Here is a 23,851-nt window from a genome sequence, read left to right as displayed (position 1 = left end):
CAGAGGTGTAGGGAATTCCAACAAGACCTACATCTCTGCTTTATTGACCTGGTCAAGGCCTATGATACGATCAGTAGGCCTGGGCTCTGGGTCGTGCTTTTGGAGTACTTGACCCTCTGCTCACGATCATTAAGGACCTTCATGATGGTGAGCGGGCCCGGGTAAAACTACGTGGCCGGGAGTCAGAGCCATTCCCTGTACACCTTGGGGTGCGACAGGGATGTCCTCTGGCTCCCACATTATTTAACATCTATTTTGACCACGTAGTTCGTGAAGCCTTCAATAGCTGTACCGGGGGAATTTCCATCTGGTACAGATACAATGGGAGGCTGATCGATCTATCCTGGGTTTAACCTACAGGCTGGATTGTGTGAGGAGCTCACAAATCATTGAAAAATCTGGGCACATTCCCATCGGTGAGCTTCTCCGGCAAGCAAGGCTGCGTTGGCTGGGTCATGTAGTCTGAGTGAGTCTGAGTGAGTGAGTCTGAGTGAGTGAGTGAGTCTGTGTGAGTGAGTGAGTCTGTGTGAGTGAGTGAGTCTGAGTGAGTGAGTGAGTCTGAGTGAGTGAGTCTGAGTGAGTGAGTCTGTGTGAGTGAGTGAGTCTGAGTGAGTGAGTTAGTCTGTGTGAGTGAGTCTGAGTGAGTGAGTGAGTCTGTGTGAGTGAGTCTGTGTGAGTGAGTGAGTCTGTGTGAGTGAGTGAGTCTGTGTGAGTGAGTCTGTGTGAGTGAGTCTGAGTGAGTGAGTCTGTGTGAGTGAGTCTGAGTGAGTGAGTCTGTGTGAGTGAGTCTGTGTGAGTGAGTCTAAGTGAGTGAGTGAGTCTGAGTGAGTGAGTCTGAGTGAGTGAGTCTGAATGATTGAGTGAGTCTGTGTAAGTGAGTGAGTCTGAGTGAGTGAGTCTGAGTGAGTGAGTCTGAGTGAGTGAGTGAGTCTGAGTGAGTGAGTGAGTCTGAGTGAGTGAGTCTGTGTGAGTGAGTGAGTCTGAGTGAGTGAGTCTGAGTGAGTGAGTGAGTCTGAGTGAGTGAGTGAGTCTGAGTGAGTGATTCTGAGTGAGTCAGTGAGTCTGAGTGAGTCTGAGTGAGTGAGTCTGAGTGAGTGAGTCTGTCTGAGTGAGTCTGAGTGAGTGAGTGAGTCTGTGTGAGTGAGTCTGAGTGAGTGAGTCTGTGTGAGTGAGTCTGAGTGAGTGAGTCTGAGTGAGTGAGTCTGAGTGAGTGAGTGAGTCTGAGTGAGTGAGTCTGAGTGAGTCTGAGTGAGTGAGTGAGTCTGTGTGAGTGAGTGAGTCTGAGTGAGTGAGTCTGAGTGAGTCTGAGTGAGTGAGTCTGAGTGAGTGAGTCTGAGTGAGTGAGTGAGTCTGAGTGAGTGAGTCTGTCTGAGTGAGTGAGTCTGAGTGAGTCTGAGTGAGTGAGTGAGTCTGAGTGAGTGAGTGAGTGTGAGTGAGTGAGTCTGTGTGAGTGAGTCTGTGTGAGTGAGTCTGAGTGAGTGAGTCTGAGTGAGTGAGTCTGAGTGAGTGAGTGAGTCTGTGTGAGTGAGTGAGTCTGAGTGAGTGAGTCTGAGTGAGTGAGTGAGTCTGTGTGAGTGAGTGAGTCTGAGTGAGTGAGTGAGTCTGAGTGAGTGAGTCTGAGTGAGTGAGTCTGAGTGAGTGAGTCTGTGTGAGTGAGTGAGTCTGAGTGAGTGAGTCTGAGTGAGTGAGTCTGAGTGAGTGAGTCTGAGTGAGTGAGTGAGTCTGAGTGAGTGAGTCTGAGTGAGTGAGTGAGTCTGAGTGAGTGAGTCTGAGTGAGTGAGTCTGAGTGAGTGAGTCTGTGTGAGTGAGTCTGAGTGAGTGAGTCTGAGTTAGTCTGAGTGAGTGAGTCTGAGTGAGTGAGTGAGTCTGTGTGAGTGAGTGAGTCTGAGTGAGTGAGTCTGAGTGAGTGAGTCTAAGTGAGTGAGTCTGAGTGAGTGAGTCTGAGTGAGTGAGTGAGTCTGAGTGAGTGAGTCTGAGTGAGTGAGTCTGAGTGAGCGAGTCTGAGTGAGTGAGTGAGTCTGAGTGAGTCTGAGTGAGTGAGTGAGTCTGAGTGAGTGAGTCTGTGTGAGTGAGTGAGTCTGAGTGAGTCTGTGTGAGTGAGTGAGTCTGTATGAGTGAGTCTGAGTGAGTGAGTCTGAGTGAGTGAGTGAGTCTGAGTGAGTGAGTCTGAGTGAGTGAGTCTGAGTGAGTGAGTCTGACTGAGTGAGTCTGAGTGAGTCTGTGTGAGTGAGTCTGAGTGAGTGAGTGAGTCTGAGTGAGTGAGTGAGTCTGAGTGAGTGAGTGAGTCTGAGTGAGTGAGTCTGAGTGAGTGAATGAGTCTGAGTGAGTGAGTGAGTCTGTGTGAGTGAGTGAGTGAGTCTGTGTGAGTGAGTGAGTCTGTGTGAGTGAGTCTGAGTGAGTGAGTGAGTCTGTGTGAGTGAGTCTGAGTGAGTGAGTGAGTCTGAGTGAGTGAGTCTGACTGAGTGAGTCTGAGTGAGTCTGTGTGAGTGAGTCTGAGTGAGTGAGTGAGTCTGAGTGAGTCTGAGTGAGTCTGAGTGAGTGAGTGAGTCTGAGTGAGTGAGTCTGTGTGAGTGAGTGAGTCTGAGTGAGTCTGTGTGAGTGAGTGAGTCTGTATGAGTGAGTCTGAGTGAGTGAGTCTGAGTGAGTGAGTGAGTCTGAGTGAGTGAGTCTGAGTGAGTGAGTCTGAGTGAGTGAGTCTGACTGAGTCTGAGTGAGTCTGTGTGAGTGAGTCTGAGTGAGTGAGTGAGTCTGAGTGAGTGAGTGAGTCTGAGTGAGTGAGTGAGTCTGAGTGAGTGAGTCTGAGTGAGTGAATGAGTCTGAGTGAGTGAGTGAGTCTGTGTGAGTGAGTGAGTGAGTCTGTGTGAGTGAGTGAGTCTGTGTGAGTGAGTCTGAGTGAGTGAGTGAGTCTGTGTGAGTGAGTCTGAGTGAGTGAGTGAGTCTGAGTGAGTGAGTCTGACTGAGTGAGTCTGAGTGAGTCTGTGTGAGTGAGTCTGAGTGAGTGAGTGAGTCTGAGTGAGTGAGTGAGTCTGAGTGAGTGAGTGAGTCTGAGTGAGTGAGTCTGAGTGAGTGAATGAGTCTGAGTGAGTGAGTGAGTCTGTGTGAGTGAGTGAGTGAGTCTGAGTGAGTGAGTGAGTCTGTGTGAGTGAGTCTGAGTGAGTGAGTGAGTCTGTGTGAGTGAGTCTGAGTGAGTGAGTGAGTCTGAGTGAGTGAGTCTGTGTGAGTGAGTGAGTCTGTGTGAGTGAGTCTAAGTGAGTGAGTGAGTTTGTGTGAGTGAGTGTGTGAGTCTTGAGTGAGTGAGTCTGAGTGAGTGAGTCTGAGTGAGTCTGTGTGAGTGAGTGAGTCTGAGCGAGTGAGTCTGTCTGAGTGAGTGAGTCTGTCTGAGTGAGTGAGTGAGTCTGAGTGAGTATAAGTGAGTGAGTGAGTCTGAGTGAGTGAGTGAGTCTGAGTGAGTATGAGTGAGTGAGTCTGTGTGAGTGAGTGAGTCTGAGTGAGTGAGTCTGAGTGAGTGAGTGAGTCTGAGTGAGTGAGTGAGTCTGAGTGAGTGAATGAGTCTGAGTGAGTGAGTGAGTCTGAGTGAGTGAGTCTGAGTGAGTGAGTGAGTCTCAGTGAGTCTGTGTGAGTGAGTCTGAGTGAGTGAGTCCGAGTGAGTCTGAGTGAGTAATTTATTGTGGGGCGAGGGGACATTTTGAACATATTTTAATATTTTTTGGCCCATTTGCTGTGAGGACGCTGCCAATGACTAACATGGAGGCCACGTGACCCCCCGTGCCCCCCCTCTCTCCCCCCTTGCCCCGCCCCTCCTCCCTGTGGCCCCTCCCCCCCGTGGCCCCTCCCCCCCTGTGGCCCCTCCTCCCCTGTGGCCCCTCCCCCCCGTGGCCCCTCCTCCCCCGTGGCCCCTCCCCCCTGTGGCCCTTCACCTCCTGTGGCCCCTCCTCCCCCGTGGCCCCTCCTCCTCCGTGGCCCCTCCTCCTCCGTGGCCCCTCCCCCCCCGTGGCCCCTCCCCGTGCCCAGCTGACCGCTACGGGTCTCTGCGTTCGCGGTTCAACTTCATCGCAGAAGTTGTGGAGACTATCGCTCCAGCAGTGGTGCACATTGACGTCATTGGCGGGTGAGTGGGTGGGAGGGTGGCTGAGTGAGTGGGTGAGTGAGTGGGTGAGTGGGTGGGTGAGTGAGTGGGTGAGTGGGTGGGTGTGTGAGTGAGTGGGTGTGTGGGTGGGTGAGTGGGTGGGTGGGTGAGTGGGTGGGTGAGTGGGTGGGTGTGTGGGTGGGTGTGTGAGTGAGTGGGTGTGTGAGTGGGTGGGTGAGTGGGTGAGTGGGTGTGTGAGTGAGTGAGTGGGTGAGTGAGTGGGTGGGTGAGTGGGTGAGTGGGTGTGTGAGTGAGTGAGTGGGTGGGTGGGTGGGTGAGTGGGTGGGTGTGTGGGTGAGTGGGTGTGTGAGTGAGTGAGTGGGTGAGTGGGTGGGTGGGTGAGTGGGTGAGTGAGTGAGTGGGTGAGTGGGTGGGTGGGTGAGTGGGTGGGTGAATAAGTGGGTGAGTGGATGGGGGAGTGGGTGGGTGGGTGAGTAGTTGGGTGGGTGGGTGGGTGAGTGGGTGAGTGAGTAGGTGAGTGAGTGGGTGAGTGGGTGAGTGAGTGAGTGGGTGAGTGAGTAGGTGAGTGAGTGGGTGAGTGGGTGAGTGAGTGGGTGGGTGGGTAGGTGAGTGAGTGAGTGGGTGAGTGAGTGGGTGAGTGAGTGGGTGAGTGGGTGGGTGAGTGAGTGGGTGAGTGGGTGGGTGAGTGGGTGAGTGCGTGAGTGGGTGAGTGGGTGAGTGATTGGGTGAGTGAGTGGGTGGGTGAGTGAGTGATTGGGTGAGTGAGTGGGTGAGTGGGTGAGAGAGTGGGTGAGTGGGTGGGTGAGTGGTTGAGTGGGTGAGTGGGTGAGTGGGTGGGTGAGTGACTGACTGACTGTCTGAGTGAGTGACTGTCTAAGTGACTGAGTGAGTGACTGTCTGAGTGACTGTCTGAGTGAGTGACAGAGTGAGTGACTGTCTGAGTGAGTGACTGACTGAGTGAGTGAGTGTCTGAGTAAGTGACTGAGTGAGTGACTGACTGAGTGAGTTACTGTCTGAGTGAGTGACTGAGTGAGTGACTGTCTGAGTGAGTGACTGAGTGAGTGACTGTCTGTGTGAGTGACTGAGTAAGTGACTGACTGAGTGAGTGACTGTCTGAGTGACTGTCTGAGTGAGTGACTGAGTGAGTGACTGTCTGTGTGAGTGACTGAGTAAGTGACTGACTGAGTGAGTGACTGTCTGAATGACTATCTGAGTGAGTGACTGAGTGAGTGACTGACTGAGTGACTGAGTGAGTGACTCTCTGAGTGAGTGGCTGTCTGAGTGAGTGACTGAGTAAGTGAGTGTCTTTGTGAGTGACTGAGTGAGTGACTGACTGAGTTACTGTCTGAGTGAGTGACTGAGTGAGTGACTGTCTGAGTGAGTGACTGAGTGAGTGACTGTCTGAGTGAGTGACTGACTGTCTGAGTGTGTGACTATCTGAGTGAGTGACTGTCTGAGTGAGTGACTATCTGAGTGAGTGACTGAGTGAGTGACTGACTGTGTGAGTGACTTACTGAGTGAGTGACTGAGTGAGTGACTCTCTGAGTGAGTGACTGTCTGTGTGAGTGACTGAGTGAGTGACTGACTGAGTGAGTTAATGTCTGAGTGAGTAACTGAGTGAGTGACTGTCTGAGTGAGTGACTGACTGAGTGAGTTAATGTCTGAGTGAGTGAGTGAGTGACTGTCTGAGTGAGTGACTGAGTGTGTGACTATCTGAGTGAGCGACTGTCTGAGTGAGTGACTGTCTGAGTGAGTGACTGAGTGAGAGACTGTCTGAGTGACTGTCTGAGTGAGTGACAGAGTGAGTGACTGTCTGAGTGACTGTCTGAGTGAGTGACAGAGTGAGTGACTGTCTGAGTGAGTGGCTGTCTGAGTGAGTGACTGAGTGAGTGACTGACTGAGTGAGTGACTCTCTGAGTGAGTGACTGTCTGAGTGAGTGACTGACTGAGTGAGTGACTGTCTGAGTGAGTGACTGAGTGAGTGACTGACTGAGTGAGTGACTTCTGAGTGAGTGACTATCTGAGTGAGTGACTGAGTGAGTGACTGAGTGACTGACTGAGTGAGTGACTCTCTGAGTGAGTGACTGTCTGAGTGAGTGACTGACTGAGTGAGTGACTGTCTGAGTGAGTGACTGAGTGAGTGACTATCTGAGTGAGTGACTGAGTGAGTGACTGTGTGTGTGAGTGACTGTTTGATTGACTGAGTGAGTGACTGTCTGATTGAGTAACTGTGTGAGTGAGTGACTGTCTGATTGACTGAGTGGGTGACTGAGTGTGTGAGTGACTGTCTGATTAACTCACTGTCTGAGTGAGTGACTGAGTGAGTGACTGTCTGAGTGAGTGACTGAGTGAGTGTTTGAGTGAGTGACTGAGTGACTGACTGAGTGTTTGACTGAGTGACTGACTGTCTGAGAGAGTGACTGTCTGATTGACTGAGTGAGTGACTGAGTGTGTAAGTGACTGTCTGATTAACTCACTGTCTGAGTGACTGTCTGAGTGAGTGACTGAGTGAGTGACTATCTGAGTGAGTGACTATCTGAGTGAGTGACTGTCTGATTCACTGAGTGAGTGACTGAGTGTGTAAGTGACTGTCTGATTAACTCGCTGTCTGAGTGAGTGACTGAGTGAGTGACTGTCTGAGTGAGTGACTGACTGAGTGAGTGACTGTCTGATTGACTTAGTGGGTGACTTAGTGAGTGACTGTCTCATTGACTGAGTGACTGTTTGAGTGAGTGACTGTCTGAGTGAGTAACAGTCTGAATGAGTGACTGTCTGATTGTCTGAGTGGGTGACTGAGTGAGTGACTGTCTGATTGACTGAGTGGGTGACTGAGTGAGTGACTGTCTGATTGACTGAGTGACTGTCTGAGTGAGTGGCTGTTTGAGTGAGTGACTGTTTGATTGACTGAGTGAGTGACTGTCTGAGTGAGTGACTGTGTGAGTGACTGTTTGATTGACTGAGTGAGTGACTGTCGGAGTGAGTGACTGTGTGAGTGACTGTTTGATTGACTGAGTGAGTGACTGTCTGAGTCAGTGACTGTGTGAGTGAGTGACTGTCTGATTGACTGAGTGAGCGACTGAGTGTGTGAGTGACTGTCTGATTAACTCACTGTCTCAGTGATTGTCTGAGTGAGTGACTGAGTGATTGGCTAACTGTGTGAGTGACTGACTGAGTGAGTGACTGTCTGAGTGAGTGACTGTGTGAGTAAATGTGTGAGTGACTGTCTGACTCTCTGAGTGACTGAGTGACTATCTGAGTGACTGAGTGTGTGAGTGACTGTCTGTCTGAGTGACTGAGTGACTGTCTGATTGACTGTCTGAGTGAGTGACTGTGTGAGTGACTGACTGTCTGACTGTCTGAGTGACTGAGTGACTATCTGAGTGACTGACTGTCTGAGTGAGTGATTGAGTGAGTGACTGACTGCCTGACGGTCTGAGTGACTGATTGACTATCTGAGTGACTGACTGTCTGACCGTGTGAGTGACTGTGTGAGTGACTGTCTGTCTGAGTGACTGAGTGACTATCTGAGTGACTGAGTGTGTGAGTGACTGTCTGATTGACTGAGTGAGTGACTGTGTGAGTGACTGCCTGTCTGACTGTCTGAGTGACTGATTGACTATCTGAGTGACTGACTGTCTGACTGACCATGTGAGTGACTGTGTGAGTGACTGTCTGTCTGAGTGACTGAGTGACTATCTGAGTGACTGAGAGTGTGAGTGACTGTCTGATTGACTGAGTGAGTGACTGTGTGAGTGACTGTCTGTCTGACTGTCTAAGTGACTGAGTAACTATCTGAGTGACTGACTGAGTGACTGTGTGAGTGACTGTCTGATTGGCTGAATGAGTGACTGTCTGATAGACTGCCTGTCTGAGTGACTGAGTGACTATCTGAGTGACTGAGTGTGTTAGTGACTGTCTGAGTGACTGACTGAGTGACTGTGTGAGTGACTATCTGATTGACTGAGTGAGTGACTGTCTGATAGACTGCCTGTCTGACTGTCTGAGTGACTGCGTGACTATCTGAGTGTCTGTCTGAGTGAGTGTCTTTCTGAGTGACTGAGTGACTGAGTGTGTGAGTGACTGTCTGAGTGACTGAGTGAGTGACTGTGTGAGTGACTAACTGTCTGACTGTCTGAGTGACTGAGTGACTATCTGAGTGACTGTCTGTCTGACTGTCTGATTGACTGAGTGTGTGAGTGACTGTCTGACTGACTGAGTGAGTGACTGTGTGAGTGACTGACTGTCTGACTGTCTGAGTGACTGAGTGACTATCTGAGTGACTGTCTGTCTGACTGTCTGATTGACTGAGTGTGTGAGTGACTGTCTGAGTGACCGAGTGAGTGACTGAGTGAGTGACTGTCTGACTGACTGTCTGACTGTCTGAGTGACTGAGTGATTATCTGAGTGAGTGACTGAGTGAGTGACTGTCTGATTGACTGAATGAGTGACTGAGTGTGTGATTGACTGTCTGATTAACTCACTGTCTCAGTGATTGTCTGAGTGAGTGACTGAGTGATTGGCTAACTGTGTGAGTGACTGACTGAGTGAGTGACTGTCTGAGTGAGTGACTGTGTGAGTAAATGTGTGAGTGACTGTCTGACTGTCTGAGTGACTGAGTGACTATCTGAGTGACTGTCTGTCTGACTGTCTGATTGACTGAGTGTGTGAGTGACTGTCTGAGTGACCGAGTGAGTGACTGAGTGAGTGACTGTCTGACTGACTATCTGACTGTCTGAGTAACTGAGTGATTATCTGAGTGAGTGACTGTGTGAGTGAGTGACTGTCTTATTGACTGAATGAGTGACTGAGTGTGTGAGTGACTGTCTGATTAACTCACTGTCTCAGTGATTGTCTGAGTGAGTGACTGAGTGATTGGCTAACTGTGTGAGTGACTGACTGAGTGAGTGACTGTCTGAGTGAGTGACTGTGTGAGAAAATGTGTGAGTGACTGTCTGAGTGACTGAGTGACTATCTGAGTGACTGAGTGTGTGAGTGACTGTCTGTCTGAGTGACTGAGTGACTGTCTGACTGGCTGTCTGAGTGAGTGATTGAGTGAGTGACTGACTGCCTGACTGTCTGAATGACTGAGTGACTATCTGACTGACTGTCTGAGTGAGTGATTGAGTGAGTGACTGACTGCCTGACTGTCTGAGTGACTGATTGACTATCTGAGTGACTGACTGTCTGACCGTGTGAGTGACTGTGTGAGTGACTGTCTGTCTGAGTGACTATCTGAGTGACTGAGTGTGTGAGTGACTGTCTGATTGACTGAGTGAGTGACTGGGTGAGTGACTGCCTGTCTGACTGTCTGAGTGACTGATTGACTATCTGAGTGACTGACTATCTGACTGACCGTGTGAGTGACTGTGTGAGTGACTGTCTGTCTGAGTGACTGAGTGACTATCTGAGTGACTGAGAGTGTGAGTGACTGTCTGATTCACTGAGTGAGTGACTGTCTGAGAGACTGTCTGTCTGACTGTCTAAGTGACTGGGTAACTATCTGAGTGACTGACTGAGTGACTGTGTGAGTGACTGTCTGATTGGCTGAATGAGTGACTGTCTGATAGACTGCCTGTCTGACTGTCTGAGTGAGTGACTATCTGAGTGACTGACTGTCTGAGTGTCTGTCTGACTGTCTGATTGACTGAGTGTGTGAGTGACTGTCTGATTGACTGAGTGAGTGACTGTGTGAGTGACTGACTGTCTGACTGTCTGAGTGACTGAGTGACTATCTGAGTGACTGTCTGTTTGACTGTCTGATTGATTGACTGAGTGTGTGAGTGACTGTCTGAGTGACTGAGTGAGTGACTGTGTGAGTGACTGACTGTCTGACTGTCTGAGTGACTGAGTGACTATCTGAGTGAGTGTCTTTCTGAGTGACTAAGTGACTGAGTGTGTGAGTGACTGACTATCTGACTATCTGAGTGACTGTCTGTCTGACTGTCTGATTGACTGAGTGTGTGAGTGACTGTCTGATTGACTGAGTGACTGTCTGATTGACTGAGTGAGTGACTGAGTGAGTGACTGTCTGACTGACTGAGTGACTGTCTGTTTGACTGTCTGATTGATTAACTGAGTGTGTGAGTGACTGTCTGAGTGACTGAGTGAGTGACTGTGTGAGTGACTGACTGTCTGACTGTCTGAGTGACTGAGTGACTATCTGAGTGAGTGTCTTTCTGAGTGACTAAGTGACTGAGTGTGTGAGTGACTGACTATCTGACTATCTGAGTGACTGTCTGTCTGACTGTCTGATTGACTGAGTGTGTGAGTGACTGTCTGATTGACTGAGTGACTGTCTGATTGACTGAGTGAGTGACTGAGTGAGTGACTGTCTGACTGACTGAGTGACTGTCTGACTGTCTGACAGTCTGAGTGACTGAGTGACTATCTGAGTGACTGTCTGTCTGACTGTCTGATTGACTGAGTGTGTGAGTGACTGTCTGAGTGACCGAGTGAGTGACTGAATGAGTGACTGTCTGACTGACTGTCTGACTGTCTGAGTGACTGAGTGAGTGACTGTCTGATTGACGGAGTGAGTGACTGTGTCAGTGACTGACTGTCTGACTGTCTGAGTGACTGAGTGACTATCTGAGTGACTGTTGTCTGTCTGATTGACTGAGTGTGTGAGTGACTGTCTGATTGACTGAGTGTGTGAGTGACTGTCTGATTGACTGAGTGTGTGAGTGACTGTCTGAGTGACTCAGTGAGTGACTGTGTCAGTGACTGACTGTCTGACTGTCTGACTGTCTGATTGACTGAGTGAGTGACTGTCTGAGTGACTGACTGAGTGACTGAGTGACTATCTGAGTGACTGACTGAGTGACTGAGTGTGTGAGTGACTGACTGAGTGACTGTCTGTGTGACTGAGTGACTGAGTGTGTGAGTGACTGTCTGATTGACTGAGTGACTGTCTGATTGACTGAGTGAGTGACTGTCTGAGTGACTATCTGAGTGACTGTTGTCTGTCTGATTGACTGAGTGTGTGAGTGACTGTCTGATTGACTGAGTGTGTGAGTGACTGTCTGATTGACTGAGTGTGTGAGTGACTGTCTGAGTGACTCAGTGAGTGACTGTGTCAGTGACTGACTGTCTGACTGTCTGACTGTCTGATTGACTGAGTGAGTGACTGTCTGAGTGACTGACTGAGTGACTGAGTGACTATCTGAGTGACTGACTGAGTGACTGAGTGTGTGAGTGACTGACTGAGTGACTGTCTGTGTGACTGAGTGACTGAGTGTGTGAGTGACTGTCTGATTGACTGAGTGACTGTCTGATTGACTGAGTGAGTGACTGTCTGAGTGACTATCTGAGTGACTGAGTGTGTGAGTGACTGTCTGATTGACTGAGTGAGTGACTGTGTGAGTGACTGACTGTCTGACTGTCTGATTGACTGAGTGACTGTCTGATTGACTGAGTGAGTGACTGTGTGAGTGACTGACTGTCTGACTGTCTGAGTGACTGAGTGACTATCTGAGTGACTGACTGTCTGACTGACCCTGTGAATGACTCAGCCACATGCTAACAGCGCCTTCAACACCTGCAGTCCGTGAGAGGCTACACAGGGCAGCTTTGTCTTTGTAGACACTGCCCCTTCGTGTGACTAGCTGGGGGGAGCGGTGGTGCAGCGGTTAGATCACTCTCTCACTCTCTCCCACTCTCTCCCACTCTCTCTCTCTCACTCTCTACCACTCTCTCTCTCTCTACCACTCTCTCCCACTAGAGTCTCTCTCTCTCACTCTCTCCCACTATCTCCCACTCTCTCTCCCACTCTCTCTCTCTCACACTCTCTACCACTCTCTCTCTCTCTACCACTCTCTCCCACTCTCTCTCCCACTCTCTCTCTCCCACTCTCTCCCACTCTCTCTCCCACTCTCTCTCTCCACTCTCTCCCCCACTCTCTCCCACTCTCCCCCACTCTCTCCCCCCACTCTCTCCCCCACTCTCTCCCCCACTCTCTCCCACTCTCTCCCCCACTCTCTCCCACTCTCTCCCCCACTCTTTCCCCCACTCTCTCTCTCTCTCTCTACCACTCTCTCCCACTCTCTCCCCCACTCTCTCTCTCTCCCCCACTCTCTCTCCCCCACTCTCTCTCTCCCCCACTCTCTCCCCCACTCTCTCCCCCTCTCTCCCCCACTCTCTCCCCCACTCTCTCCCCCACACTCTCTCCCCCTCTCTCCCCCACTCTCTCCCCCACTCTCTCCCACTCTCTCTCCCACTCTCTCTCCCACTCTCTCTCCCCCACTCTCTCTCCCCCACTCTCTCTCCCACTCTCTCCCCCACTCTCTATCTCTCTCTCTCCCCCACTCTCTCTCTCCCCACTCTTCTCTCCCACTCTCTCTCCCCCACTCTCTCCCCCACTCTCTCTCTCCCACTCTCTCCCACTCTCTCTCTCCCCCACTCTCTCCCCCACTCTCTCCCCCACTCTATCCCCTACTCTCTCCCCCACTCTCCCCCACTCTCTCTCTCCCCCACTCTCTCCCCCACTCTCTCTCCCACTCTCTCTCTCCCCCACTCTCTCTCCCACTCTCTCCCACTCTCTCTCCCACTCTCTCTCCCACTCTCTCCCCCACTCTCTCCCCCACTCTCTCCCACTCTCTCTCCCACTCTCTCTCCCACTCTCTCTCCCACTCTCTCCCCAACTCTCTCCCCCACTCTCTCCCACTCTCTCTCCCACTCTCTCCCCCACTCTCTCCCCCACTCTCTCCCCCACTCTCTCCCACTCTCTCTCCCACTCTCTCCCACTCTCTCTCCCCACTCTCTCTCCCCCACTCTCTCTCCCCCACTGTCTCTCTCCCCCACTCTCTCTCCCACTCTCTCTCTCTCTCCCCCACTCTCCCCCACTCTCCCCCCACTTTCTCTCCCACTCTCTCCCCCACTCTCCCCCACTCTCTCTCTACCTCTCCACTCTCTCCCACTCTCTCCCCCACTCTCTCCCCCACTCTCTCCCCCACTCTCTCCCACTCTCTCTCTCCCACTCTCTCACTCCCCCACTCTCCCCCACTCTCTCCCCCACTCTCTCCCCCACTCTATCCCCTACTCTCTCCCCCACTCTCCCCCACTCTCTCTCTCCCCACTCTCTCCCCCACTCTCCCCCAATCTCTCCCCCACTCTCTCCCCCACTCTCTCCCCCACTCTCTCCCCCACTCTCTCTCTCCCACTCTCTCTCTCCCACTCTCTCTCTCCCACTCTCTCTCTCCCACTCTCTCCCCCACTCCTCCCCCACTCTCCCCCTCTCTCTCTCCCACTCTCTCCCCCACTCTCTCTCCCCCACTCTCTCTCCCCCACTCTCTCCCCCACTCTCCCCCACTCTCCCCCACTCTCTCCCCACTCTCTCCCCCACTCTCTCCCCCACTCTCTCCCACTCTCTCCCCCACTCTCTCTCTCTCTCTACCACTCTCCCTCACTCTCTCCCCCACTCTCTCCCACTCTCTCCCCCACTCTCTCCCCCACTCTCTCCCACTCTCTCTCTCCCACTCTCTCTCTCCCACTCTCTCCCCCACTCTCTCTCCCCCACTCTCTCCCCCACTCTCCCCCACTCTCCCCCACTCTCCCCCACTCTCTCCCCCACTCTCTCCCCCACTCTCTCCCCCACTCTATCCCCTACTCTCTCCCCCACTCTCCCCCACTCTCTCTCTCCCCCACTCTCTCCCCCACTCTCCCCCAATCTCTCCCCCACTCTCTCCCCCACTCTCTCTCTCCCACTCTCTCCCACTCTCTCTCTCCCACTCTCTCTCCCACTCTCTCCCCCACTCTCTCTCCCACTCTCTCCCCACTCTCTCCCACTCTCTCCCCCACTCTCTCCCCCACTCTCTCCCCACTCTCTCCCACTCTCTCTCCCACTCTCTCTCCCACTCTCTCTCCCACTCTCCCCCCACTCTCTCCCCCACTCTCTCCCCCACTCTCTCCCCACCTCCCACTCTCTCTCCCACTCTCTCCCCCACTCTCTCCCCCACTCTCTCCCCCACTCTCCCACTCTCTCTCCCACTCTCTCCCACTCTCTCTCCCACTCTCTCTCTCCACTCTCTCTCCCCCACTCTCTCTCCCCCACTGTCTCTCTCCCCCACTCTCTCTCCCACTCTCTCCCACTCCCTATCTCTCTCTCTCCCCCACTCTCCCCCACTCTCTCTCCCACTCTCTCTCTCTCCCCCACTCTCCCCCACTCTCCCCCACTCTCTCCCCCACTCTCTCCCACTCTCTCACACTCTCCCCCACTTTCTCCCCCACTCTCTCCCCCACTCTCTCTCTCTCTCTACCACTCTCTCCCACTCTCTCCCCCATTCTCTCCCCCACTCTCTCCCCCACTCTCTCCCCCACTCTCTCCCACTCTCTCTCTCCCACTCTCTCTCTCCCACTCTCTCCCCCACTCTCTCTCCCCCACTCTCTCCCCCACTCTCTCCCCCACTCTCCCCCACTCTCCCCCACTCTCCCCCACTCTCCCCCACTCTCTCCCACTCTCTCTCCCACTCTCTCCCACTCTCTCCCCCACTCTCTCCCCCACTCTCTCCCACTCTCTCCCCCACTCTCTCTCTACCACTCTCTCTACCACTCTCCCTCACTCTCTCCCCCACTCTCTCCCACTCTCTCCCCCACTCTCTCCCCCACTCTCTCCCACTCTCTCTCTCCCACTCTCTCCCCCACTCTCTCTCCCCCACTCTCTCCCCCACTCTCCCCCACTCTCCCCACTCTCCCCACTCTCTCCCACTCTCTCTCCCCCACTCTCTCTCTCCCCCACTCTCTCTCCCACTCTCTCCCACTCCCTATCTCTCTCTCTCCCCCACTCTCTCTCCCACTCTCTCTCTCTCCCCCACTCTCCCCCACTTTCCCCCACTCTCTCCCCCACTCTCTCCCACTCTCTCCCACTCTCCCCCACTCTCTCTCCCACTCTCTCCCCCACTCTCCCCCACTCTCTCTCTCTCTCTCCCACTCTCCCCCACTCTCTCCCACTCTCTCTCTCTCTCCCCCCACTCTCTCCCACTCTCTCCCCCCACTCTCCCCCACTCTCTCCCCCACTCTCTCCCACTCTCTCCCCCACTCTTCTCTCTCTCTCCCCCACTCTCCCCCACTCTCTCCCACTCTCTCTCTCTACCACTCTCCCCCACTCACTCTCCGTGTTGACGCAGCTGTAAGTGTGGAATTCGACTTCCCCGCCTTGCGGGCAAAGTCAACACGGAGAGGCCTTGATGCGTTCCCACCACAGATGTTACAAAATCATCACCAGCATCATCATCATCACCATCATCATCATCACCATCATCATCACCACCATCATCACCATCATCATCAATATCATCATCATCATCATCACCATCATCACCATCATCATCACCATCATCACCATCATCATCACCATCATCACCATTATCATCATCATCACCATCATCACCATCATCATCACCATAATCATCATCACCACCATCATTACCATCATCATCACCATCATCATAATCACCATCATCACCATCATCATCACCACCATCATCACCATCATCATCACCATCATCATCATCACCATCATCACCATCATCATCACATCATCATCATCACCATCATCACCATCATCATCACCATCATTATCATCATCACCATCATCACCATCATCATCGTCATCACCCACCATCATCCATCATCATCACCATCATCATCATCACCATCATTATCCCCATCATCATCACCATCATTATCACCATCATCACCATCATCATCACCATCATCACCATTATCATCACCATCATCATCACCATCATCATCACCATCATCATCATCACCATCATCATCACCATCATCATCGGGATCATCATCACCATCATCACCATCATCATCAACACCATCATCACCATAACCATCATCATCATCATCACCATCATCGTCATCACCATCATCATCACCACTATCATTATCATCACCATCGTCATCATCACCATCATCATCACCATCATCACCATCATCACCATCATCATCGGGATCATCATCACCATCATCACCATCATCATCATCACCATCATCACCATCATAACCATCATCATGATCATCACCATCATCATCATCACCATCATCATCACCACTATCATTATCATCACCATCGTCATCATCACCATCATCATCACCATCATCATCACCACCATCATCACCATCATCATCGCCATCATCATCATCATCATCGCCATCATCATCGCCATCATCATCATCACCATCATCGCCATCATCATCATCGCCATCATCATCATCACCATCATCGCCATCATCACACACACAGATTCACACAGACTCTCACACACACACAGACTCTCAGACTCTCACACACACACAGACTTCCTCACACACACAGACACACACAGATTGACACACACAGACTCACACACACAGTCTTTCACACACAGAGACTCTCACACACAACAACAACAACCGCCATTCGCCACTAAGTGGCGGTGACGTCACCACGACGCTTGTGCCAGGCCATGTGCACCTTGAGGCCACGTGGAGTGTCGAACGCCCGCTGGCAGGAGGTCACGGGGCAGACCCAGGTGCCACGGGTCGACTGACTGAGATGACTGGCTGATGCACCACCTGTGCTCCCTACTGTGCCAACCTGCTGTGCTTTAGCCACCCGGCGCTCCGCTCGTTGTTCTGAGCGTCGCTCCTCCGCCCTCCGTTGTTCTTGGAGGGCGACTGCCTCCAACTGCCCAGTAGCATCCTTCACGAGCCTCCTCCACAGAGGCCGATCTTGACACCGCTGGTACCAGTCATCGGCAAGTCCACTCAGCTCCACGTCCTCCTGTACCACATCACTCCATCTTCTCTAGCTCGTGCCGCGCCCGTTTAGCCCCCTCGATCCGGGCGAACAAAAGCTGTTTCGGCATGCGGTGGCTGGGCATGCGGGCGAAATGACCCAGCCATCGCAGCCTTGCCCGCCGGAGGAGCTCACCAATGGGACCCTGCCCAGATCTTTCAAGGATTTGTGAGCTCCTCACACAATCCAGTCTGGTTAAACCCAGGATGGATCGTAGGCAGGCCAGCCTAAATGTTTCTAACCGGCGAAGATGTTCCATTAGGGGGGTCCACGTTTCGCAAGCGTAGAGAAGGGAGGGAATGACCATGGCCGAGAAGCCCTGAAGCTTAGTGCGGAGCGACAGACCAGGTAGCTTCCACACAGCGTTACGCAACCGATGAAAAGATATTGCCGCTCGACTGATTCGGAGTGAGACCTCTGCTGTTAAACTGGAGCCAGTCATAAGCACACTGCCCAGGTATGGGAAACTCTCCACTCTCTCCACAACTGCCCCATCACCGATTGGGAGTTGTGGGGGTGGAGTGTCCGATGGTACAAAATACCCAGGCACACACACACAGACTCTCACACACACACACACACAGACTCACACACACACAGACACACAGACTCACACAACAACAACAACCGCCATTCGCCACTTAGTGGCGGTGACGTCACCACGACGCTTGTGCCAGGCCATGTGCACCCTGAGGCCACGTGGAGTGTCGAACGCCCGCTGGCAGGAGGTCACGGGGCAGACCCTCACACACACACACAGACTCTCACACACACACACTCACACACACACAGACACACAGACTCACACACACACAGACTCACACACACACACATTTACATAACTCCCCCACCCCCCGCCCCCCACCACCACCCCCCCCCCACCCCCACCACCCCCCCCCACCCCCCCAGACATCCGGGCTACCCCTGGAACGTTACGACCGTGTCGAGCGGCTCGGGCTTCGTGGTGTCAGAGGACGGCCTCATTGTGACGAACGCCCACGTGGTGTCGGGGCGAGCTCCGCCCCCGCGACGTCACTACCGCCACGCCCACTACCACCACGCGCACTATCACCCCCACCGCGTGCGCGTGCTGCTGTACGAGGGCGGGGCCAAGGGCGGGGCCAAGGGCGGGGGCGGGACCGCAGGAGGCCGCGCCCACTACGAGGCGCACGTGCTCCACGTGGACGCGCGCGCTGACCTCGCGGTCATCCGCATCCGGCCGCAGGTGGGTGGGGGGAGGGGCTGGGGTGGGGGGGGGAAACTGCAGGAGGAGGTCACGTGACAGGCCCAGGTGCCTATGGGGTTGACTGCTGTGCCAGGCTACGTGCACAGGGAGGTCTTGGGACACACCGACTTGAATGGCAGATGCACCACCTGTGCCTCCTACTGTGCCAACTTGCTACTGAGTCCGTGGGTAGCAGTGGTGAGTCTGTGGGTAGCAGTGGTGAGTCTGTGGGTAGCAGTGGTGAGTCTATGGGTAGCAGTGTTGAGTCTGTGGGTAGCAGTGGTGAGTCTATGGGTAGCAGTGTTGAGTCTGTGGGTAGCAGTGTTGAGTCTGTGGGTGGCAGTGTTGAGTCTATGGGTAGCAGTGTTGAGTCTGTGGGTAGCAGTGGTGAGTCTATGGGTAGCAGTGTTGAGTCTGTGGGTAGCAGTGGTGAGTCTATGGGTAGCAGTGTTGAGTCTGTGGGTAGCAGTGTTGAGTCTGTGGGTAGCAGTGGTGAGTCTATGGGTAGCAGTGTTGAGTCTGTGGGTAGCAGTGTTGAGTCTGTGGGTGGCAGTGTTGAGTCTATGGGTAGCAGTGTTGAGTCTGTGGGTAGCAATGTTGAGTCTATGGGTAGCAGTGTTGAGTCTGTGGGTAGCAGTGTTGAGTCTGTGGGTAGCAGTGTTGAGTCTATGGGTAGCAGTGTTGAGTCTGTGGGTAGCAGTGGTGAGTCTATGGGTAGCAGTGTTGAGTCTGTGGGTAGCAGTGGTGAGTCTATGGCAGTGTTGAGTCTGTGGGTAGCAGTGGTTAGTCTATGGCAGTGCTGAGTCTATGGGTAGCAGTGTTGAGTCTATGGGTAGCAGTGGTGAGTCTGTGGGTAGAAGTGTTGAGTCTGTGGGTAGCAGTGTTGAGTCTATGGCAGTGTTGAGTCAGTGGGTAGCAGTGGTGAGTCTGTGGGTAGCAGTGGTGAGTCTATGGCAGTCCTGAGTCTATGGGTAGCAGTGTTGAGTCTATGGGTAGCAGTGCTGAGTCTATGGGTAGCAGTGTTGAGTCTATGGGTGGCAGTGTTGAGTCTGTGGGTAGCATTGTTGAGTCTGTGGGTAGCCGTGTTGAGTCTGTGGGTAGCAGCGTTGAGTCTGTGGGTAGCAGTGTTGAGTCTGTGGGTAGCAGTGGTGAGTCTGTGGGTAGCAGTGTTGAGTCTATGACAGTGTTGAGTCTATGGGTAGCAGTGTTGAGTCTGTGGCAGTGGTGAGTCTGTGGGTAGCAGAGCTGAGTCTATGGGTAGCAGTGTTGAGTCTGTGGGTAGCAGTGTTGAGTCTATGGGTAGCAGTGTTGAGTCTATGGGTAGCAGTGTTGAGTCTGTCGGTAGCAGTGGTGAGTCTGTGGGTAGCAGTGGTGAGTCTGTAGGTAGCAGTGTTGAGTCCATGGGTAGCAGTGTTGAGTCTGTCGGTAGCAGTGTTGAGTCTGTGGGTAGCAGTGTTGAGTCTGTGGGTAGCAGTGTTGAGTCTGTGGGTAGCAGTGTTGAGTCTGTGGGTAGCAGTGCTGAGTCTGTGGGTAGCAGTGTTGAGTCTGTGGCAGTGTTGAATCTGTGGGTAGCAGTGTTGAGTCTATGGGTAGCAGTGTTGAGTCTGTGGGTAGCAGTGTTGAGTCTGTAGGTAGCAGTGTTGAGTCTGTGGGTAGCAGTGCTGAGTCTGTGGGTAGCAGTGTTGAGTCTATGCCAGTGTTGAGTCTGTGGGTAGCAGTGCTGAGTCTATGGGTAGCAGTGCTGAGTCTGTGGGTAGCAGTGTTGAGTCTGTGGGTAGCAGTGTTGAGTCTGTGGGTAGCAGTGTTGAGTCTGTGGGTAGCAGTGCTGAGTCTGTGGGTAGCAGTGTTGAGTCTATGGGTAGCAGTGGTGAGTCTGTGGGTAGCAGTGTTGAGTCTGTGGGTAGCAGTGTTGAGTCTATGACAGTGTTGAGTCTATGGGTAGCAGTGTTGAGTCTGTGGGTAGCAGTGTTGAGTCTGTGGGTAGCAGTGCTGAGTCTATGGCAGTGTTGAGTCTATGGGTAGCAGTGTTGAGTCTATGGGTAGCAGTGTTGAGTCTGTGGGTAGCAGTGGTGAGTCTATGGGTAGCAGTGTTGAGTCTATGACAGTGCTAAGTCTGTGGGTAGCAGTGTTGAGTCTATGACAGTGCTGAGTCTGCGGGTAGCAGTGTTGAGTCTATGGGTAGCAGTGTTGAGTCTATGGGTGGCAGTGTTGAGTCTGTGGGTAGCAGTGCTGAGTCTATGGCAGTGTTGAGTCTATGGCAGTGTTGAGTCTGTGGGTAGCAGTGCTGAGTCTGTGGGTAGCAGTGTTGAGTCTGTGGGTAGCAGTGTTGAGTCTGTGGGTAGCAGTGTTGAGTCTGTGGGCAGCAGTGTTGAGTCTGTGGGTAGCAGTACTGAGTCTATGGGTAGCAGTGTTGAGTCTGTGGGTAGCAGTGGTGAGTCTGTGGGTAGCAGTGCTGAGTCTGTGGGCAGCAGTGTTGAGTCTGTGGGTAGCAGTGGTGAGTCTGTGGGTAGCAGTGCTGAGTCTATGGCAGTCCTGAGTCTATGGGTAGCAGTGTTGAGTCTATGGGTAGCAGTGCTGAGTCTATGGGTAGCAGTGTTGAGTCTATGGGTGGCAGTGTTGAGTCTGTGGGTAGCAGTGCTGAGTCTATGGCAGTGTTGAGTCTATGGGTAGCAGTGTTGAGTCTGTGGGTAGCAGTGTTGAGTCTGTGGGTAGCAGAGCTGAGTCTATGGGTAGCAGTGTTGAGTCTATGGGTAGCAGTGTTGAGTCTATGGGTAGCAGAGCTGAGTCTATGGGTGACAGTGTTGAGTCTATGGGTAGCAGTGTTGAGTCTATGGGTAGCAGTGTTGAGTCTGTCGGTAGCAGTGGTGAGTCTGTGGGTAGCAGTGGTGAGTCTGTGGCAGTCCTGAGTCTGTGGGTAGCAGTGCTGAGTCTATGGGTAGCAGTGCTGAGTTTGTGGGTAGCAGTGTTGAGTCTGTGGGTAGCAGTGTTGAGTCTGTGGGTGGCAGTGTTGAGTCTGTGGCAGTGTTGAGTCTGTGGGTAACAGTGCTGAGTCTATGGGTGACAGTGCTGAGTCTATGGGTGACAGTGCTGAGTCTATGACAGTGCTGAGTCTATGACAGTGCTGAGTCTATGGGTGACAGTGCTGAGTCTATGGGTGACAGTGCTGAGTCTATGACAGCGCTGAGTCTATGACAGTGCTGAGTCTATGGGTGACAGTGCTGAGTCTATGGGTGACAGTGCTGAGTCTATGACAGTGCTGAGTCTGTGGGTGACAGTGCTGAGTCTATGACAGTGCTGAGTCTATGACAGTGCTGAGTCTATGGGTGACAGTGCTGAGTCTATTGGTGACAGTGCTGAGTCTATGACAGTGCTGAGTCTATGGGTGGCAGTGCTGAGTCTATGACAGTGCTTCTATGGGTGACAGTGCTTCTATGGGTGACAGTACTGAGTCTATGGGTGACAGTGCTGAGTCTATGGGTGACAGTGCTGAGTCTATGGGTGACAGTGCTGAGTCTCTGGGTGACAGTGCTGAGTCTATGGGTGGCAGTGCTGAGTCTATGACAGTGCTGAGTCTATGGGTGACAGTGTTAAGTCTATGACAGTGCTGAGTCTATGGGTGACAGTGCTGAGTCTATGACAGTGCTGAGTCTATGACAGTGCTGAGTCTATGACAGTGCTGAGTCTATGACAGTGCTGAGTCTATGGGTGACAGTGCTGAGCCTATGACAGTGTTGAGTCTATGGGTGACAGTGCTGAGTCTATGACAGTGCTGAGTCTATGACAGTGCTGAGTCTATGGGTGACAGTGCTGAGTCTATGGGTGACAGTGCTGAGTCTATGGCAGTGCTGAGTCTATGGGTGACAGTGCTGAGCCTATGACAGTGTTGAGTCTATGGGTGACAGTGCTGAGTCTATGACAGTGCTGAGTCTATGACAGTGCTGAGTCTATGGGTGACAGTGCTGAGTCTATGGGTGACAGTGCTGAGTCTATGACAGTGCTGAGTCTATGGGTGACAGTGCTGAGTCTATGGGTGACAGTGCTGAGTCTATGACAGTGCTGAGTCTATGGGTGACAGTGCTGAGCCTATGACAGTGTTGAGTCTATGGGTGACAGTGCTGAGTCTATGACAGTGCTGAGTCTATGACAGTGCTGAGTCTATGGGTGACAGTGCTGAGTCTATGGGTGACAGTGCTGAGTCTATGGGTGACAGTGCTGAGTCTATGGGTGATAGTGCTGAGTCTATGACAGTGCTGAGTCTATGACAGTGCTGAGTCTATGACAGTGCTGAGTCTATGACAGTGCTGAGTCTATGGGTGACAGTGCTGAGTCTATGGGTGACAGTGCTGAGTCTATGACAGTGCTGAGTCTATGGCAGTGCTGAGTCTATGGGTGACAGTGCTGAGTCTATGACAGTGCTGAGTCTATGGGTGACAGTGCTGAGTCTATGGCAGTGCTGAGTCTATGACAGTGCTGAGTCTATGGGTGACAGTGCTGAGTCTATGGGTGACAGTGCTGAGTCTATGGCAGTGCTGAGTCTATGACAGTGCTGAGTCTATGGGTGACAGTGCTGAGTCTATGACAGTGCTGAGTCTATGACAGTGTTGAGTCTACAGGTGACAGTGTTGAGTCTATGGGTGACAGTGCTGAGTCTATGACAGTGCTGAGTCTATGACAGTGCTGAGTCTATGGGTGACAGTGCTGAGTCTATGGGTGACAGTGCTGAGTCTATGGGTGACAGTGCTGAGTCTATGACAGTGCTGAGTCTATGACAGTGCTGAGTCTATGGGTGACAGTGCTGAGTCTATGGGTGACAGTGCTGAGTCTATGGGTGACAGTGCTGAGTCTATGACAGTGCTGAGTCTATGACAGTGCTGAGTCTATGACAGTGCTGAGTCTATGACAGTGCTGAGTCTATGACAGTGCTGAGTCCATGACAGTGCTGAGTCTATGACAGTGCTGAGTCTATGACAGTGCTGAGTCCATGACAGTGCTGAGTCTATGACAGTGCTGAGTCTATGACAGTGCTGAGTCCATGACAGTGCTGAGTCTATGACAGTGCTGAGTCCATGACAGTGCTGAGTCTATGACAGTGCTGAGTCCATGACAGTGCTGAGTCTATGACAGTGCTGAGTCTATGACAGTGTTGAGTCTACAGGTGACAGTGTTGAGTCTATGGGTGACAGTGCTGAGTCTATGACAGTGCTGAGTCTATGACAGTGCTGAGTCTATGGGTGACAGTGCTGAGTCTATGGGTGACAGTGCTGAGTCTATGACAGTGCTGAGTCTATGGGTGAGAGTGCTGAGTCTATGGGTGACAGTGCTGAGTCTATGACAGTGCTGAGTCTATGACAGTGCTGAGTCTATGACAGTGCTGAGTCTATGGGTGACAGTGCTGAGTCTATGGGTGGCAGTGCTGAGTCTATGGGTGGCAGTGCTGAGTCTATGACAGTGTTGAGTCTATGGGTGACAGTGCTGAGTCTATGACAGTGCTGAGTCTACGACAGTGCTGAGTCTATGACAGTGCTGAGTCTATGACAGTGCTGAGTCTATGGGTGACAGTGCTGAGTCTATGGGTGACAGTGCTGCGTCTATGACAGTGTTGAGTCTATGGGTGACAGTGCTGAGTCTATGACAGTGCTGAGTCTATGACAGTGCTGAGTCTATGACAGTGCTGAGTCCATGACAGTGTTGAGTCTATGGGTGACAGTGCTGAGTCTATGACAGTGTTGAGTCCATGACAGTGCTGAGTCTA

The 23,851-nt window shown here is 52.5% G+C and overlaps 1 protein-coding gene across 1 annotated transcript in view; it reads left to right on the top strand.

The window, feature by feature from the left end:
• The window catches only part of LOC116937902 (uncharacterized), a 55,698-nt gene that overhangs the window by 5,456 nt on the left and 26,391 nt on the right, over nucleotides 1–23,851 (top strand). Inside the window, exons 2-3 of the mRNA XM_076064790.1 lie at nucleotides 4,012–4,108; nucleotides 17,784–18,099. Of these exons, the coding sequence (XP_075920905.1) occupies nucleotides 4,012–4,108; nucleotides 17,784–18,099 (413 nt within the window). The remainder of the gene's footprint in view (nucleotides 1–4,011; nucleotides 4,109–17,783; nucleotides 18,100–23,851) is intronic.

Source organism: Petromyzon marinus, unplaced genomic scaffold, assembly GCF_048934315.1.
Source record: "Petromyzon marinus isolate PM22_M1 ecotype Great Lakes invasive population unplaced genomic scaffold, UKy_Petmar_22M1.pri1.0 PM_Scaffold_73, whole genome shotgun sequence".
NCBI classification, from domain to species: domain Eukaryota; kingdom Metazoa; phylum Chordata; class Hyperoartia; order Petromyzontiformes; family Petromyzontidae; genus Petromyzon; species Petromyzon marinus.
Note: the sequence above shows the minus strand (reverse complement) of the source record. Positions and strands in the feature narration are given on the sequence as shown.